This window comes from Centruroides sculpturatus, unplaced genomic scaffold (assembly GCF_000671375.1).
Source record: "Centruroides sculpturatus isolate CEXI.00-Female unplaced genomic scaffold, Cexi_2.0 scaffold927, whole genome shotgun sequence".
Classification (NCBI taxonomy): domain Eukaryota; kingdom Metazoa; phylum Arthropoda; class Arachnida; order Scorpiones; family Buthidae; genus Centruroides; species Centruroides sculpturatus.
In genome coordinates, this window is record NW_019385272.1 from 264857 (window position 1) to 284859 (window position 20003).

The following is a 20003-nucleotide window of genomic DNA, read 5'->3' on the forward strand; positions in this document are numbered from 1 at the left end:
CACTTTTGACAGTAAAAATTACAGAAATCTGCTCTTTGTCCTTGAAATCTAAGGTATTTAAAGAATTTCATCCTCAAATTTCCCATTCTAATTGGTTCAGATTCCCTCTTGTCATTTTCTGACTGGTCTCTTTCCTTGTTTCCAGGTGGAAATAAGATCAAATCGGGTCACAAGAAAAGTCAATCTTTGGTATTCGACTAGACACCATTTCTTGATTCTGACCAGGAGATATAATGGAACTTTGAAACTTGCACTCATTCTGACATTTTGGAATTTTAACTACTAAACATGACGCTTTCCTTTCATTAAACTTTTCAGTTTCCAGACTCAGTTTAATTAATTTCAATCATTTGTATACAAGCATCAGAGTCAAAGTTTGAACTCTCTAATCTGACATTGATTTATTACTTAACACATGTCTGAGCCACACTTAGGATTCACATTGTTTATGTTCACATTGCTACATGTTATGTTCATTTAATACAATTTCTTTTCTATTGATATTTTAAAATATATTTTTACTGCGATTAATAGCAGGTTCAGACTCGGTCTGGAACCTCTTATAGCTTTTAAGCCTGTGGAGTACCAACAAACTCCATGACTTCCAGTACACTATGTATTAAAATAATATATACATTGTTATTGTCTAAACGACATTGCCAGAAGTACGTAAAAATAAAATAAATAAATAGTAATTATATAATTTATTCTCATCTTTTTACCAATCAAGTTTAGTTTGAATGTCCTTTATCACAAATATCAGCTTAATTAGAGTTGTATAATGACTTGAGGCAAAAAACAGGAGAATATAATTGTTTCCAAAATCCCAGGAACTGCATATTATAATTTTAAAGGTTCATGACTCGTCTACAGCTTTGTATTGCTGTTGAAGTTGGCTGTTTTGCACATGTTTTGTAACAAAATAAAGCTTATTTTTTTGCATAAATTTCAGCAATTTTGTGTTTATTCTTTAGCCAGATATTTATACGTTATGCTAAATAGTATTAAATTAGTTTCCTTCAATTATTTTAGTACTTGAACAAGCATACACAACATGCATACATTAGTGCAATGCTGGATACAATGTGATCTGATTGTAATTAGTCTATAATATGAGAAGAAAGAATATATTGTCCAATGGCATCACTTATATGAGATATATTTAATAAACATAATAGATTTGAAATTTTAATTTGTTCATAAAAATTATTTACTCATTAATCCAATTATTTAACCAAAATACTGGCTGTAAACCTTATGTGGTTGCTGTGATTATTTTTGTAATTCTTTTATGATTTTTGCTTTTGTGGTTTGTTAGGTTTTTTTTTTTTTATCTTTGTTATACGTCTACTTATAGGATTTTCTAACAATTTAAAAATTTTGCTTAAATTCCTATATCATCATGAATGCAGTGGGCTCTAAGCATTGGAGGGCCCTTTATCTTATTTTCCTCGAGGACTAAAATGTCTAGTTAAATGACTGACTTTGTTCAAAGAGTTTTAATAGAATTACATCTGCTATCTGATAATAAAGAAATGATTTTATTATAATTAATACTTTTAAATTATAAATACAGTATCCTAATATTTTCAGTATATAAATAAAGTATTAGGTTTCTATGTGTAAATGTGTCAAGTACACTAAACAGGATCTTTTATTCTCTGTATCTTCAGAATTAGTTGTCCTTATTATTCATCTATTGCATTTTTATTGTCTTGACACTGATAATTTTTATCTTATTTATTTTTTAATTTACATAAGTAGAATTAGAATTAAATTATTTGTTTTGTTACTATCTTTAAGTCTTAATCATTAATCATTTTAATCACTTTTAGGGTATCTTGGACCAATTAGCAAATCGATGTCTGTCTTCTGGTGCATATGCTTACACTGCGATCGACCACACAACTTATATTGTAAATACTATTGGACCTGAAGGATTTTTGAACTTGCTACCTATTTATATGGATCATTTGCTATATCCACTTCTGACTGTGAGTATTCTTTAGTAAATTTTTATTTCTTTTATCATATGTATTTTTAATATATTATTTAAATTCATAGACATATTTGATCAACAATTTATTATACAGTTCAACCTTTGCTAAGTAGTAAAAATTTTTTCTTATAACTAGCACTTTTGGCTTTTTTTAAATGTTTTTTGAGCTAATGCATGCAAAGAATAACTGGGAATATATGTAGGATGTTAAAAAAAGCATTCAGCACTTATATATTAGGTAACACATGTCATGCTGAGTAAAAATACTAGTAAATACAGATTAAAAATTTAATTGTAAATTGAACTAGTAAATATTGTGATGTTCGTAGCGAAGGTTATATAGTCCCACAAACAGAAAAACATAAAAGAGATGCAAAACAGAAATATTTACGTACCACAGATCAATTTTATTTGCTTTGAACCGGTTCTTAATTTATAGGCGATAATCCACATATATACATTAATCACACGTTTTGGTCTTATCAGTTAGAATGATCGAGTTGTGACAAAAATTTCACGCGAGGAGACTTACAACTATAACTTAATCTACTTACAAACTAAGGAAAGGAGGAAGATAGACGAGTAAGGATAGAAGTAGAGGAAGGAAGAAATACCCAGGAACTCTTAGCCATGTGATCTCGGATGGGTCACTGTTCTGCGATATTCATCTAATTTCTGCTATTCTTATTTTCTCTCTGTCCTCTCAAGATATCTTTTCTGGAGTATCCTCAGAAATCTCTCACTAAGAATCCTTAATTAATTAAAATTAACGGGAGAATTTCGACCTCAGTCACAATAGTCCTTAGCCTCCAATCTCTTTGTTCAAGATTTGGAGTGCTATACAATCCGACCTCACTCACTGGTCTCTCTTTCCAAAACTGCCTTAGCAAGGCTTCGTCGCCTCTGATCTGTCTCTACGCGATCAGGAGAACGACCCTTCTGCCTTCCTCTCTCGACGAAAGTCATTATCTAGATATAGATTTTGATGACGATACTTCTGTTTTAAATCATACAATTTATAAATCTTTCAAAACTCATACAAAAAAAATTTTTGTAAATATTCTCTGTAAACACATATATGTGATGTAATTTATAACTATTATTTGTTTTAATAAAATCTATAGAAAAAAATAAAAACTGAAGAGATGTCATTAAGACCTGAAATGCATAACTACATCCAGTAATAAAGTCAATAAGAGTTTCTTGTGTGATGTAAGTTACTGAAAAAAAGCCAAAAAATTTTAGGCTTAAAAAATCAACAGAAAATTTGTGACTATTAGCTTATTCTGCATGTATAAAAGAAAATAATGAATGATATTTGTCCATTGACCCATATAATTTTGTTGTATGTTAACCAAAACCCATCCCTTGTTTTCAAGACCAAGTTAGCTCCAAGTACAATTTAGTGCCTACCATCTTGTGGAAGTGCTGATCTTATGTCAAATCATAGAGTTTGAAGCTCCTTATGTAATGTACAATTCCCTTTTTTTATAGCTTGTGCTCCCTTTTATAGTCTTCAGGCACCTCTGGACCTTGCAGTATTACCTATTGAATACAAAGAAGCAAATAAAATAATTTAAAATATGTAATTTAAATATCTTTTAAATGTGAAATCTCAGAAAGTAACTGCTTCAAAAACTACACTTTCAATAATACTAATAATGTCACATTAATACTTTTGAATGCAGTATAATTTTAATTATACTCTAACGTTTTCAGTCTTTTTTAACAACCTTCTTCAAGGAAAAAATATACATTCTAAATAGAACAAATGTTGTCAGTATGCAAATTATCAATTTGATTTGAAAGCTAATTTATTAGAACATAATTTACATTATTCTCTAACTGCACTTAACTAATACTCAAACCTCAACAGAAAAATCTTTAAAATGCAGCCTTTTTATTCAAATTTTTGAATGTTTTCGGCCAGTTTGAATGGCCTTTATCAGGAACATAAGAATCAAATGGAAATCAAATAACCTCCCCAAAAAGGAAGGACAAAATCCCACTGAGAATCAACTAAAATAGTCATCTCAGAAACAAAAGGATCAACCGAGTACGGGTACCCCTTTCCTTTCGCTATACTCTGTCTATCTTAATTTTCCTACTCATATCTTTAGGCATTAGTTAGTTTTAAAAAAGAAAAAATTTGTAATAAATATTGTGCCCCTTTTTTATTATTATTGTAAACATGAAAACCTCTCTGTTTGTCGCAGAGGTCCATGTGCTGGACTTTTTGTTTTTAGGCAGAGTTGGACGTATGCCCTAGAGTTGGTATCCGAATCCCTTTTATTGTGCATTATGTTATCTCAATATTGTTGTATTATCACCTTAATGGTGATTGCGCACAACTGCATTTTTCACACATGTGCCAAATGTCTGTTATTTATGATTATTTTTATTGTTATGTTATTATTAATATTAAGTTTAATAGCAATATTCTTATGTTATTAATTTTATTATTATAACATCAAAGTCGGTCAAGGAAGGCCATTAAAAATGACTGAAAATATCAGAGTATAATTAAAATTATATTTCATTTAAAGTTATTTTTTATTACAATTTTATTGACATTGTGGAAATCACAATAATCAGTATTAAGACTATTATGAAGGTGAATGATTACCACATGAGAAGGAAGACAGAAAACCAACTTAACAATAAGTTTATATACAAGTAGAATATTGATATATACATAAATTTACAATGTTGTTCACCAGGTCATACATACAGACACCGATAAACTATACAGATTTGTCTGTATGATGAGTTTGCTATAGTACTGGTCCTTTAAGACATGTGAGTCTCACACAGAAACTAATTATTAGGCAATGTCCACTATAGACAATTGATTTAAACCAACAAAACTTTCCAATCACCCGGTTGGCATTTTAGCCGATGCAAATAGATTCCTTCTGATAATACAAGTCAGTATAGATATCTCTTTCACTCATCACATGGTTCATAAGAAAAAAAGACCTTAACACACAAAGAAAAAAAAACAGAGGGCTTTTCTTTCTTCACCCGGGTAACCTCTCACCCACCAGAAAAGATCCATGTTGCCAATCTGCATTACCTTAAATACCCTTTCCCTCTCCTTGCATGCTGCCAACCCCTTATACCATAAATATAAAAATAAAATATTATGTATAGCCCAAAAACCTGTGACGACACAACATAAAGGATAAAAATATAAGTAACTCTGAAATAGTTTAATGAAAATCATAAAGTCCACAAACCAAAATTTTACTTTCCTGGCTGTTATGTATACATAACAAGGAAAAGTATCAGAATTGTTTATAATTAAATTTATATTTATTTCAGGATGAAGCATTCGTAACAGAAATACATCATATTAATGGTGAAGGAAAAGATGCAGGTGTTTTATACTGTGAAATGGAATATTATGAAAACTGTAGTGGTAATCAATGTTATAGAGAAATGTATAAAGAGGTATACCCAGGAAAATGTGGCTATAAGTCTGAGGAAGGTGGACGATTAAAAAATTTGAGAGAAAGTACCACTAATGAAAAGGTATTTATTTTACAATTCTACAGTTGAAAAATGACATTTTATTTTGAAAAACTTCATTATTGGAATAATTTCCAAATGTTAACTTTATATCAAATAATATAACAATATTATATTATTTGATATAAAGTTAACATTTGGAAATTATTCCGTTAAAAGTAAAAACAAGTGCAAATAATTGAAGAATATTATTTCTATTCATTTCTGAAATTCTTATGTTAAAATTTTTAAAGTGTAATTCAATTCTAAAATATTAAAATATTTTTTTTTATGCTTATCTTTTTCATTTTATAAAGTTGTACAAGACTTTACTATAAACTTGTATAGAATAATATCTATTAGATGTTAATCTCACATTTTTATAATTATTTTACAGGTAAAAGAATATCACCGTCAGTTTTACAGAATTGAAAATCTTTGCATAACAATAACCGGAAAACTAAATGTTTCTGACGTATTTAAAGCCCTTTCTCCTATAGAAGAAAAAATAATTCAAAAAGTAAGTGAATATGTTTACCTTAATTTTTTGTGATTAATTTGTAGATTATTAAGTAACTGCAATGACACAAATGCAACCCTGAATGAGGCATATGGAATCTTATCAGAGCTGCGTACTATGCCCATAGAAATAAAAAAGTCAAAAGAACTATTGATCTACATGTGACTTTTTGTGAGATAAAGTTCTCCAAAATCAGCCTATGTGGAATTTTGAAGACTTAAAGAATGGGATAAAATTTAAAAGTGAAAAAATCCAGATCTATTTATGAAAAAAATGCTAAAATCAATTGTTTTCCACTTTACTAGAAATGGCTAAAAGCTCACAAAACACAAGACATTCCGTTGCACTGAATACTTCCTTGGTATGATTGGAGTCACAGTGTGTACTCCATTAATCATGCTATCATGTATTTAAAAGCAGATGGATAACTTGCCAAAGGTCACAGTTAGAGATATGGTTCCTTTGACTCTTTTGATTGTCTGGAGATTAAAATTTGGGGAGATTCAAACCCTTCACTCAGAACTGCATTTGTACCGTTGCAATAGGATTAATGAAATGATAGTTAGCCATGGAAAAACAATTCTAAAAAGTATAGGATGGATGATAATATCAACAGGACTAACTTAAGAAGTTCTTTATAAATTATGATAGAAGTGCATCTAGGTAACCCCTACGGCAGCACTTCCAGAATCTCGACAACATGCATGCTTTGAAAGTTAATCTAGGTGTTGCTGTCTTTAGTTTACAAGTTATGTAACGTCATTTGAGTTCTAGATTAATCCCTTAACATTTTATAACTTTGTTAAGGATTAGAACTGCATTTGATTCACTAATGGCATAATTCTTTAATAATTATTTTATTTTTCATTTGAAAGAAATAGGCTGAATAGGCTATTTTCAGTAATTAAAATAGATTCTAAAATATGTTTAAAATTGAATTAACAAAGAAAAATTACAATACTTTGTTCCAAAAAAGTAAAAATTAATTTGTTGACCTCTTGCAGCTTTATGTTTCAATCTAAAAATTAAGATTCTAATTTTTGAGATAAGAAAAATTAATTTTTCTTAATTTTTGAAAAATAAGAAAAATTTTTGAGATAAATTTTTCTTATTTTAACAGATACATTAAAAATAAAATAGGTATTTTATGATTTAAGTGACTATTTTAACTAAAAAGTATATTAAGAAATTCTTGTATTTTTTTAGGGTCGTCTTCCTGAATTTATTCGTCCATGGCAAAGTCCCATCCCTCCTCTTACAAAGCCAGTTGTAAAAACTGTGCCTTATCTTTGTGATAATTCTGAAAATGGAATTATTGAAATAGCATGGAGAGGACCACTTTTAAATGCAAGTAATTTTAATTATTCTAAATAAAGAATTCTTTTAATAATGACTGTCTAAGGAATAAATTTTTTTAATGAATGAGTATTGAACATCACTTATTCAATTAAACATTTTAAATAAATCTATTCATTTTGTCAATAATACTTTAGAAGTAATTGAATTCCTTTCTCATGTTATTTTATGCACAAATAATGTTTCAATATTTTTTATTATAACAATCTCTTTCCATCAATAAAGGTTGAAGCAACCAGAAATTTAATCTGTGAGAAGACAAACTTAAACTAAGGGCTTTTAAGTAAAGTATAACCTCTGAATAACAGACACTGTTGAGGCAGAGACGTTTGTCCACTATATAGAGGTATCCACTATTCGGGGGTACATGCTGGTGGTCATATTGTATTTTAACCTGGTCATTATAAAGTGAAGAATACAATGGATTGTGAAAACATCAAATTTTCATTAGGAATGTGAAAATACCAAAAAGTATACCAAATAAAACTATATATACAGTATATTATTTATCTTTTCAGCTGTAAAAATCACATTTTAATTGAATTCTAAATAGCAAACAAATTGTATAGGATACTTTAATTAAATGGAACATAAAAATGACATAAACATTGTTTAATCATTAATTTATCAAAAATGACCCGAGCGGAAGTAACAAAAAAGAAAAATGAAACTGTTATTGTGAACAGAAGGGATGACAAAGCTCTGTTTAGACAACGAGAGTTTGAATGTCGAGTTATGAAGGCGATTTGCTAGTCACTTCAAGGGGAAAGAAATGAATTTGGTATTCTTGCATTTATAATGTCATTTATAATTTATGCAACTAATAAAAATTGATATAGTTTTTGTAGTTATTGAGTAATGTGTAATTTTTCAAACATTTGTTTTTTTCAATAAATGATTTATTAAAAATTACTTTAGCCACCACAAAACTGTTAAGATCATAAATGATGTCATAAATGCAAGAAAACAGAATATCTTCCTATACTTTAAAGAGATCAGCAACATTTTAACATGATCTTTGAACTTTCACCAAATAAATTCTATTGTCTTTTTATTTACCTTTAAACTCTGTTTTTTTCATTACTGCTGTGCTATGGTTCTTGTCAAATGAATGAATAACTTCAGAAAAATTTATGGTTTCTCGGTACCATAGGCTCAATTTCAACAATAAGACAAAAGTTTAATAACATTAATATGTGTGATAATAAATGGTGATTGACAACTTAACCAGATTAGTCTTCTCTAACAGATAAAGAATATTGTTCAGCTGTTTACAACTTGCCCTCCTCTTCTATTCCTATTTTAAGGCAGTATTTATTTGATGTCTATGGTCAAAATTTGTCTTCTGAATGATTTGTTATAAAAGTGACATGATGCGGCTATTTTTTTTTTTTTAAATTAATGAAGTAAGTTTAAAATACATCATTTGCCAAAATATTTAAAAGTGCAACTTAAGGGAAATTTTGTCATCAACCATGAACTAAATTATGCAACAATGACTTTGCAGTGATGTCAGTAACCTTGGTGATCTCATTTGGTCACTGACATCATTGCAACATAAATTCAATCACAGATCCGAAATCAATAAAACATTTATTCTATAGGTAATATTTCCATAAAATAAGTAACCTATACTTTCTGTCAAAACATAAAATGAATATAACCAAAATTTCATCTGGTTTGGACAAAACTTGTAGGAGTTATAAGGAGTTCACACACACATACACACACACACAACAACTTTTATATTACAAATAAGTTATGTGTAGATAAACGGAGCCATATTTTTCCCTATGCCTGGAGAAAATTTAGGGCCTGCAGTGATTCCTACTCCCCTATAAAATTAACATTATTGTTATTAATAGAAAATAGTCTTTTAAATCTACTTTTTATTAATAAGAAAACAATCTACATATTGGATTTCTTCAAAAAACACGGTAAAAGAGGCCCTCTCTACGGGTCCCATAGAAACTTTCGACGACTCTTAGGAGTAGAGCTAACTCAAGGGCCTAGACTGACGGCAGAGNAATTAACATTATTGTTATTAATAGAAAATAGTCTTTAAAACTATTTTTTATTAATAAAGAAAAATTCTATGTATATCATTTATTCAAAAAACAAAAAAGGCTAAAGGGGCTGCAAGAGACAAAAGGACTCCAGGCCCAATACAAGCATTCAATGGCCCTGAATATCATCATTCATTTTTGAAAATTAAATTAGTTTTCTGCAGGTTTCTGTTGTCTGGCAATATCATATTTTCATTTATTTTTCACTACTTTAAGCACTTTGACTTTTTACAGAACATGCATTTTGGGAGCCTGTAAACATCTGCATACTACAAACTGGTAAACTACATTTCAACCTTTTTTTTTTTATTTTAAATTCAAAATATGCAATATCTTATCTTTGAATTATCCAACTTTATACTAAAAAATTCAAATTAATCATAATTTTTTAACACTATAAGTAATTGAAATACAAAGTTTGAAGGGAATAACAGGAGGCTTGAATTATATTCAGTAATTCAAATTAATCAAGATTGAATTAACCTGATAAAACATTATTTAGAGATGAAATATATCATTTCATGAATTAAATACTTTAAATTTATAATCTGAGTAGTTTAGTGTTTTAATTGTTCTAAAAATAACAAATGTTTTGACAAGGAGGTTATAACAATAGAAACCCTAAAATGCATTAAGGTTTTGTAATTAACATGATACTTGAATTGTAAATAAAAGCATCTAGTTTAATTGCAGCCGTAACTCTTCGCCTGTTTGAATATTGGAATTTGAACACATCAAACACTGAAGAACAGGATCTTTTATTCTCTGTATCTTCAGAATTAGTTGTCCTNATTATAAAGTGAAGAATACAATGGATTGTGAAAACATCAAATTTTCATTAGGAATGTGAAAATACCAAAAAGTATACCAAATAAAACTATATATACAGTATATTATTTATCTTTTCAGCTGTAAAAATCACATTTTAATTGAATTCTAAATAGCAAACAAATTGTATAGGATACTTTAATTAAATGGAACATAAAAATGACATAAACATTGTTTAATCATTAATTTATCAAAAATGACCCGAGCGGAAGTAACAAAAAAGAAAAATGAAACTGTTATTGTGAACAGAAGGGATGACAAAGCTCTGTTTAGACAACGAGAGTTTGAATGTCGAGTTATGAAGGCGATTTGCTAGTCACTTCAAGGGGAAAGAAATGAATTTGGTATTCTTGCATTTATAATGTCATTTATAATTTATGCAACTAATAAAAATTGATATAGTTTTTGTAGTTATTGAGTAATGTGTAATTTTTCAAACATTTGTTTTTTTCAATAAATGATTTATTAAAAATTACTTTAGCCACCACAAAACTGTTAAGATCATAAATGATGTCATAAATGCAAGAAAACAGAATATCTTCCTATACTTTAAAGAGATCAGCAACATTTTAACATGATCTTTGAACTTTCACCAAATAAATTCTATTGTCTTTTTATTTACCTTTAAACTCTGTTTTTTTCATTACTGCTGTGCTATGGTTCTTGTCAAATGAATGAATAACTTCAGAAAAATTTATGGTTTCTCGGTACCATAGGCTCAATTTCAACAATAAGACAAAAGTTTAATAACATTAATATGTGTGATAATAAATGGTGATTGACAACTTAACCAGATTAGTCTTCTCTAACAGATAAAGAATATTGTTCAGCTGTTTACAACTTGCCCTCCTCTTCTATTCCTATTTTAAGGCAGTATTTATTTGATGTCTATGGTCAAAATTTGTCTTCTGAAAGATTTGTTATAAAAGTGACATGATGCGGCTATTTTTTTTTTTTTAAATTAATGAAGTAAGTTTAAAATACATCATTTGCCAAAATATTTAAAAGTGCAACTTAAGGGAAATTTTGTCATCAACCATGAACTAAATTATGCAACAATGACTTTGCAGTGATGTCAGTAACCTTGGTGATCTCATTTGGTCACTGACATCATTGCAACATAAATTCAATCACAGATCCGAAATCAATAAAACATTTATTCTATAGGTAATATTTCCATAAAATAAGTAACCTATACTTTCTGTCAAAACATAAAATGAATATAACCAAAATTTCATCTGGTTTGGACAAAACTTGTAGGAGTTATAAGGAGTTCACACACACATACACACACACACAACAACTTTTATATTACAAATAAGTTATGTGTAGATAAACGGAGCCATATTTTTCCCTATGCCTGGAGAAAATTTAGGGCCTGCAGTGATTCCTACTCCCCTATAAAATTAACATTATTGTTATTAATAGAAAATAGTCTTTAAAACTATTTTTTATTAATAAAGAAAAATTCTATGTATATCATTTATTCAAAAAACAAAAAAGGCTAAAGGGGCTGCAAGAGACAAAAGGACTCCAGGCCCAATACAAGCATTCAATGGCCCTGAATATCATCATTCATTTTTGAAAATTAAATTAGTTTTCTGCAGGTTTCTGTTGTCTGGCAATATCATATTTTCATTTATTTTTCACTACTTTAAGCACTTTGACTTTTTACAGAACATGCGTTTTGGGAGCCTGTACATCTGCGTACTACAAACTGTTAAACTACATTTAACCTTTATTTTTTTTTGGATTTTAAATTCAAAATATGCAATATCTTATCTTTGAATTATCCAACTTTATACTAAAAAATTCAAATTAATCATAATTTTTTAACACTATAAGTAATTGAAATACAAAGTTTGAAGGGAATAACAGGAGGCTTGAATTATATTCAGTAATTCAAATTAATCAAGATTGAATTAACCTGATAAAACATTATTTAGAGATGAAATATATCATTTCATGAATTAAATACTTTAAATTTATAATCTGAGTAGTTTAGTGTTTTAATTGTTCTAAAAATAACAAATGTTTTGACAAGGAGGTTATAACAATAGAAACCCTAAAATGCATTAAGGTTTTGTAATTAACATGATACTTGAATTGTAAATAAAAGCATCTAGTTTAATTGCAGCCGTAACTCTTCGCCTGTTTGAATATTGGAATTTGAACACATCAAACACTGAAGTGCTTGGATTACAAATTTAAAGTATTTAATTATATTATTTCTGATCTAGGTAATTAATTATTGAATTGGTTATTTAAATCATAATAATTAATTGTTTCTTTTTTATAAATAAATTTTAAATTTAATAAAAATATATTCATTTTTAGGAAATTGAAGAATGCGAAGCAGTTGAATTACTTCTGGATTATCTCGACGAGACTTCAGCTTCCCCATTACAAAGAGAATTTGTACAAATTGAAGAACCATATTGTAGTGATGTAAGCATGAAAAATTATTTTTAAATATCAATACATTTTTGGAAGATATTTACCTTTTATTATTAGTTTTATATTTTAGTATTGATTCTTAAATTTAAAAATGTTATAAAAATAATAGAAAATTTTAAATGGCATAAACTTAATGTTTCATAAAAAAAATCATAAAGTTTTATTAAATTAAATCGGAACTTCCATATTATACGAAGACATTACTTCTAGATTTTAGATTGGAAATATAATTTCATCAAGGAAATTCTAAATTAAAAAACATTTTTAGATAATAGAAAATAACTTATTGTAGTGTTTGTGTGCTGACTACACACAAATAATAACTTTCTGTTTAGTTGAATCATGTTTTTACATCAGGCTATTTGACACATAATTAATTAATATAAAACAGTTATTTAGATATGTTAGACTAGATGTTGCTTGTCGGAGAGATTAGTAAAAACAAGTTAGACTCGCGTAACTGGTTATATAACAAAGAAACAAAGAATACACAAAGATTACACTGTCTTGACTCACGGAAGGTCAGTGCTGGAAAGGGGATAGTGAAATGAGGTCACTGTCTCTAACGGCTCCCCGAGGGGTCAATAGCACCACCAACCTTTTATTATATAACGTAAGAACGTTTATAAAACATTGCGACACAATGTGTTGTGCGGCGTAACGATGTTGTATAACATTTGACAATAATTTTGATCCTTGATTCTAACAAGATATAGCTTTAAACTTATATGCATTGTAGAAATTTATTGCCATTTATAGGTTATTAAAAAATTTGTGTTTGTAGTACAGTAGCCCCTCATTATATCACACCTCATTACATTGCTATTCAAATACATTTCACTATTTTTTGTCTTCCAAATATAAAAGTGTTTTAGCCAATAATTTTAAAAAAATTGCTGGCCATTCAATTTCGACTGGCAAAGAAATATTAACGTATTCCAATTATTGACATCGAAACTACTGTATTATTGTATGAATACAAACCACAAAAAAAAGCAAGATGGCATGGAAATTGAAAATAAACAAAATTGGTGGACAGAAACATTGATTATGTTGCGCCATCTGATATATTGCTCGTGTGGTTTGTCTCCCAACATGTGCAATATAACAAGGGGCTACTGTATTTAATTGTTTGTTAAATTAACAAAAATATCATTTATTTATGGTTTCAGGTTTATTCTTATTTACTTTCGTACTCAGAAACACTTCTTATCATGCATTTTGACTGTGTTAGCAAAGCTCAATTAAATAATATTAAATCAAAGTAAGTTTAATATTTATATTTTTTTCTTTAAACTAATTTTAAAATAATTTTGTGTGATTATTTTTACNGGTTTTTTTTTTTATCTTTGTTATACGTCTACTTATAGGATTTTCTAACAATTTAAAAATTTTGCTTAAATTCCTATATCATCATGAATGCAGTGGGCTCTAAGCATTGGAGGGCCCTTTATCTTATTTTCCTCGAGGACTAAAATGTCTAGTTAAATGACTGACTTTGTTCAAAGAGTTTTAATAGAATTACATCTGCTATCTGATAATAAAGAAATGATTTTATTATAATTAATACTTTTAAATTATAAATACAGTATCCTAATATTTTCAGTATATAAATAAAGTATTAGGTTTCTATGTGTAAATGTGTCAAGTACACTAAACAGGATCTTTTATTCTCTGTATCTTCAGAATTAGTTGTCCTTATTATTCATCTATTGCATTTTTATTGTCTTGACACTGATAATTTTTATCTTATTTATTTTTTAATTTACATAAGTAGAATTAGAATTAAATTATTTGTTTTGTTACTATCTTTAAGTCTTAATCATTAATCATTTTAATCACTTTTAGGGTATCTTGGACCAATTAGCAAATCGATGTCTGTCTTCTGGTGCATATGCTTACACTGCGATCGACCACACAACTTATATTGTAAATACTATTGGACCTGAAGGATTTTTGAACTTGCTACCTATTTATATGGATCATTTGCTATATCCACTTCTGACTGTGAGTATTCTTTAGTAAATTTTTATTTCTTTTATCATATGTATTTTTAATATATTATTTAAATTCATAGACATATTTGATCAACAATTTATTATACAGTTCAACCTTTGCTAAGTAGTAAAAATTTTTTCTTATAACTAGCACTTTTGGCTTTTTTTAAATGTTTTTTGAGCTAATGCATGCAAAGAATAACTGAGAATATATGTAGGATGTTAAAAAAAGCATTCAGCACTTATATATTAGGTAACACATGTCATGCTGAGTAAAAATACTAGTAAATACAGATTAAAAATTTAATTGTAAATTGAACTAGTAAATATTGTGATGTTCGTAGCGAAGGTTATATAGTCCCACAAACAGAAAAACATAAAAGAGATGCAAAACAGAAATATTTACGTACCACAGATCAATTTTATTTGCTTTGAACCGGTTCTTAATTTATAGGCGATAATCCACATATATACATTAATCACACGTTTTGGTCTTATCAGTTAGAATGATCGAGTTGTGACAAAAATTTCACGCGAGGAGACTTACAACTATAACTTAATCTACTTACAAACTAAGGAAAGGAGGAAGATAGACGAGTAAGGATAGAAGTAGAGGAAGGAAGAAATACCCAGGAACTCTTAGCCATGTGATCTCGGATGGGTCACTGTTCTGCGATATTCATCTAATTTCTGCTATTCTTATTTTCTCTCTGTCCTCTCAAGATATCTTTTCTGGAGTATCCTCAGAAATCTCTCACTAAGAATCCTTAATTAATTAAAATTAACGGGAGAATTTCGACCTCAGTCACAATAGTCCTTAGCCTCCAATCTCTTTGTTCAAGATTTGGAGTGCTATACAATCCGACCTCACTCACTGGTCTCTCTTTCCAAAACTGCCTTAGCAAGGCTTCGTCGCCTCTGATCTGTCTCTACGCGATCAGGAGAACGACCCTTCTGCCTTCCTCTCTCGACGAAAGTCATTATCTAGATATAGATTTTGATGACGATACTTCTGTTTTAAATCATACAATTTATAAATCTTTCAAAACTCATACAAAAAAAATTTTTGTAAATATTCTCTGTAAACACATATATGTGATGTAATTTATAACTATTATTTGTTTTAATAAAATCTATAGAAAAAAATAAAAACTGAAGAGATGTCATTAAGACCTGAAATGCATAACTACATCCAGTAATAAAGTCAATAAGAGTTTCTTGTGTGATGTAAGTTACTGAAAAAAAGCCAAAAAATTTTAGGCTTAAAAAATCAACAGAAAATTTGTGACTATTAGCTTATTCTGCATGTATAAAAGAAAATAATGAATGATATTTGTCCATTGACCCATATAATTTTGTTGTATGTTAACCAAAACCCATCCCTTGTTTTCAAGACCAAGTTAGCTCCAAGTACAATTTAGTGCCTACCATCTTGTGGAAGTGCTGATCTTATGTCAAATCATAGAGTTTGAAGCTCCTTATGTAATGTACAATTCCCTTTTTTTATAGCTTGTGCTCCCTTTTATAGTCTTCAGGCACCTCTGGACCTTGCAGTATTACCTATTGAATACAAAGAAGCAAATAAAATAATTTAAAATATGTAATTTAAATATCTTTTAAATGTGAAATCTCAGAAAGTAACTGCTTCAAAAACTACACTTTCAATAATACTAATAATGTCACATTAATACTTTTGAATGCAGTATAATTTTAATTATACTCTAACGTTTTCAGTCTTTTTTAACAACCTTCTTCAAGGAAAAAATATACATTCTAAATAGAACAAATGTTGTCAGTATGCAAATTATCAATTTGATTTGAAAGCTAATTTATTAGAACATAATTTACATTATTCTCTAACTGCACTTAACTAATACTCAAACCTCAACAGAAAAATCTTTAAAATGCAGCCTTTTTATTCAAATTTTTGAATGTTTTCGGCCAGTTTGAATGGCCTTTATCAGGAACATAAGAATCAAATGGAAATCAAATAACCTCCCCAAAAAGGAAGGACAAAATCCCACTGAGAATCAACTAAAATAGTCATCTCAGAAACAAAAGGATCAACCGAGTACGGGTACCCCTTTCCTTTCGCTATACTCTGTCTATCTTAATTTTCCTACTCATATCTTTAGGCATTAGTTAGTTTTAAAAAAGAAAAAATTTGTAATAAATATTGTGCCCCTTTTTTATTATTATTGTAAACATGAAAACCTCTCTGTTTGTCGCAGAGGTCCATGTGCTGGACTTTTTGTTTTTAGGCAGAGTTGGACGTATGCCCTAGAGTTGGTATCCGAATCCCTTTTATTGTGCATTATGTTATCTCAATATTGTTGTATTATCACCTTAATGGTGATTGCGCACAACTGCATTTTTCACACATGTGCCAAATGTCTGTTATTTATGATTATTTTTATTGTTATGTTATTATTAATATTAAGTTTAATAGCAATATTCTTATGTTATTAATTTTATTATTATAACATCAAAGTCGGTCAAGGAAGGCCATTAAAAATGACTGAAAACATTTGAGTTATTAAAATTAAAATTATTTTAAACACAGAGCTTCTAACTCAACACTGCAGGCAAAATCTATATTCTCTAGAACCTGTAAACAGCGCGTAATGCATATATATACTATATATCGTGGTTGACAAACATTTTCAAACATTCACGCTGTTCTTCTTCAGGTCAACTGGTTAAGGAATTTTACTGGACAGAGTGTATGTTATTCTGTGGGATCAGGTGTCATTCCGGCAAAGTTGGAATAACTTACACTCCATCCAGTGAAATTCCTTAACCAGTTGACCTGAAGAAGAACAGCGTGAATGTTTGAAAACGTTTGTCAACCGTGATACATAGTATATATACGCATTACGCACCATTTACAGGTTCTAGAGAGTACAGATTAAAATTATTTTATATTAATATTTATTCATTTGTTTCAGATTATTAGAAATTCTTACCAAATTAGCAACTGGAGAGGAAGAGTTTGATATGAAAAGAATCTCGACGATGTTACATAATTTGAAATTAAATACATTAAATAATGTGAGAATTATATATTTTAAATAATAACATGAATAACAAATAAACTTATCAAAATTTAGAGATTAGTGTGTTCCAATTTTTGTTTATGTTTATGTTTCAAATAACTAGAAACAATATGTAAAATGTGATAAGCTAAAATATTTTTACTTTTCCAGCTGTTATATAACAGAGGGTACAACTATATTATAAAATATTAATTACAGATCATTAAAGTTTAAAAATATAATTTTCAATTTAATGAAACATAAACATTTTGTGTAAAATTACAAATAATTATTTTAATTTATATGTAAAATTTAGTTAAATGTATGTTAATATAACTAGATAAAATTTTTTGCTTTTAGATAGAGAAAAAATGTTGTTACAGATTTGCTCATATAGTAACTGTGGATTTTCTTTATGGTAAATCGACAGATGAGGTAAGCTTTTATAATTATCTTTTATTTGAATTAAATATTTAATATACAAAGCAACTCTAAACGTTTTACATTTTTCAAACTAACTGTATTTCAACAAAACTCCACAATAAATATATTAAAAACATAACTGCTTAACTGGAATTTGCATTTCAGTATTTATTAATCCACATCTTCAACTTCTTTAATACTTTCGGGTTCCTTTAACCCTCTTTTGGGGATCTCTTTGTATAAAAATCTTTCTGTCGATACCAAAAAATATAACAAGAATAATTTTAGAATAATTAATATGGAAATGGATGTATGCTATTCTTATTTTTAGCCAATAAAACCAACTAGAGATTATTAACAATATTGTTACGTTGCTCATTATATCCATTTTTAAAAAACCAAGACATCTAAAAATACCTTTTATTGCAATGCATTTCAGATGGGAGACCATATTCTCTTCAGGTAACTGTTTTCTCATAATAATAAAACCACAATCAAAATACAAACATACACAATCAACATAATTTCATACAAAAACTATGACCGATAGAAGCTTCTATTGCTGGGGGTTTTTGTATGAAAGTTGCTCAAGGAGTTGCTCAAGTTAATCATAATTTTAAATTGAAATATTAGTAAAAGGACTTTTGTATATGGAAATCTGTGGAAGATGGTTATTAAAGGAATCTAAAATTGCTAGAGAATTTGAAAATATGATTAATATAAATTTCAGTTAAGTGTGTAATTAATTATATTTTTTATTATAACAGTCAATTTATATTTACTTATTTTTAGTTGGAAAAGAAAATGCAAAGTATTCATCTGTATAATGAATTAGAAAAGAAAGACATGAAATATTGGCAGAATCTTTTAAAGAAATATCTGCTGGTTGAAAATAATGTTACAGTAAGTAAAATTAAATAAACAATTGATATATAATTATTAAATTCCTAATCTTATAACTGTTTGTATTACATATTTAATTGTTTAAAATTTATGATTTTATCATAAATTTGTGAAATTAAAATGAAAATAGTTTAAAAATTATTACACGTGACAAGTGAAAAAAGAATACGATAAACAAGAAATGTATAGATTCTTTATAATGTTTGTTACAGAATTGTCAAGATTTTCTAATATAAATGGATAAAAAATAAATAAATTTTCATTTATATTTTTATAAGTTTTATCTCGTTTATGCTCAAATTACTAATAATCAAATACTTGATTAACAAAGTTAATTAATCCCTCAATGCTATTGCGTATATCAAAATCGTATTAATCAAATACAGTATCTATGTTAAATAAAGACAGCCAGTAAAGCCGCATATATATAGGGACTGCCGCAATTAATTTCCCACATTAATCAAATTCCACATTAAACAAGGGATACCTGTAATTCTTAGTGAGTCAGATTAACTGTCGGACTAGAATGTGTTAATTAATTGGCTCGAATTACTTCATTTAAAATTTAAATCAATCAATACAGTAAATATAAATACAAATAACTATTGAGGAATTTAAAGTTAAAATCAATAGAATTTGATCTTTTTGTTGATGAAACAAATTTGAAAATGTCATTCTATCGTTAATGAATTATTGATAAATTTTGTAAAGATTTTGTTCGTTAAATAACAATTGAAACAGTAAATTAGATTAAAAATTATAATGACAATAATCTTTATTTGCTAAACTAATCATTTAAACAGTTAAATAGTGATTCTATTGCCTTCAATCACCACGCCATTAATTAAGGAGCAAATTTCTTTATTTGTCACTGAATGTGGGAAAATCCCTTCCCACATTTAGTGATTT

The 20003-nt window shown here is 28.2% G+C and overlaps 1 protein-coding gene across 1 annotated transcript in view; it reads left to right on the forward strand.

Annotated features, from left to right (window-relative positions):
• The window catches only part of LOC111637014 (uncharacterized protein C05D11.1-like), a 51329-nt gene that overhangs the window by 11907 nt on the left and 19419 nt on the right, over positions 1–20003 (forward strand). Inside the window, exons 3-11 of the mRNA XM_023382417.1 lie at positions 1836–1994; positions 5324–5533; positions 5907–6029; positions 7236–7376; positions 12617–12727; positions 13909–14000; positions 17682–17784; positions 18129–18203; positions 18984–19094. Of these exons, the coding sequence (XP_023238185.1) occupies positions 1836–1994; positions 5324–5533; positions 5907–6029; positions 7236–7376; positions 12617–12727; positions 13909–14000; positions 17682–17784; positions 18129–18203; positions 18984–19094 (1125 nt within the window). The remainder of the gene's footprint in view (positions 1–1835; positions 1995–5323; positions 5534–5906; positions 6030–7235; positions 7377–12616; positions 12728–13908; positions 14001–17681; positions 17785–18128; positions 18204–18983; positions 19095–20003) is intronic.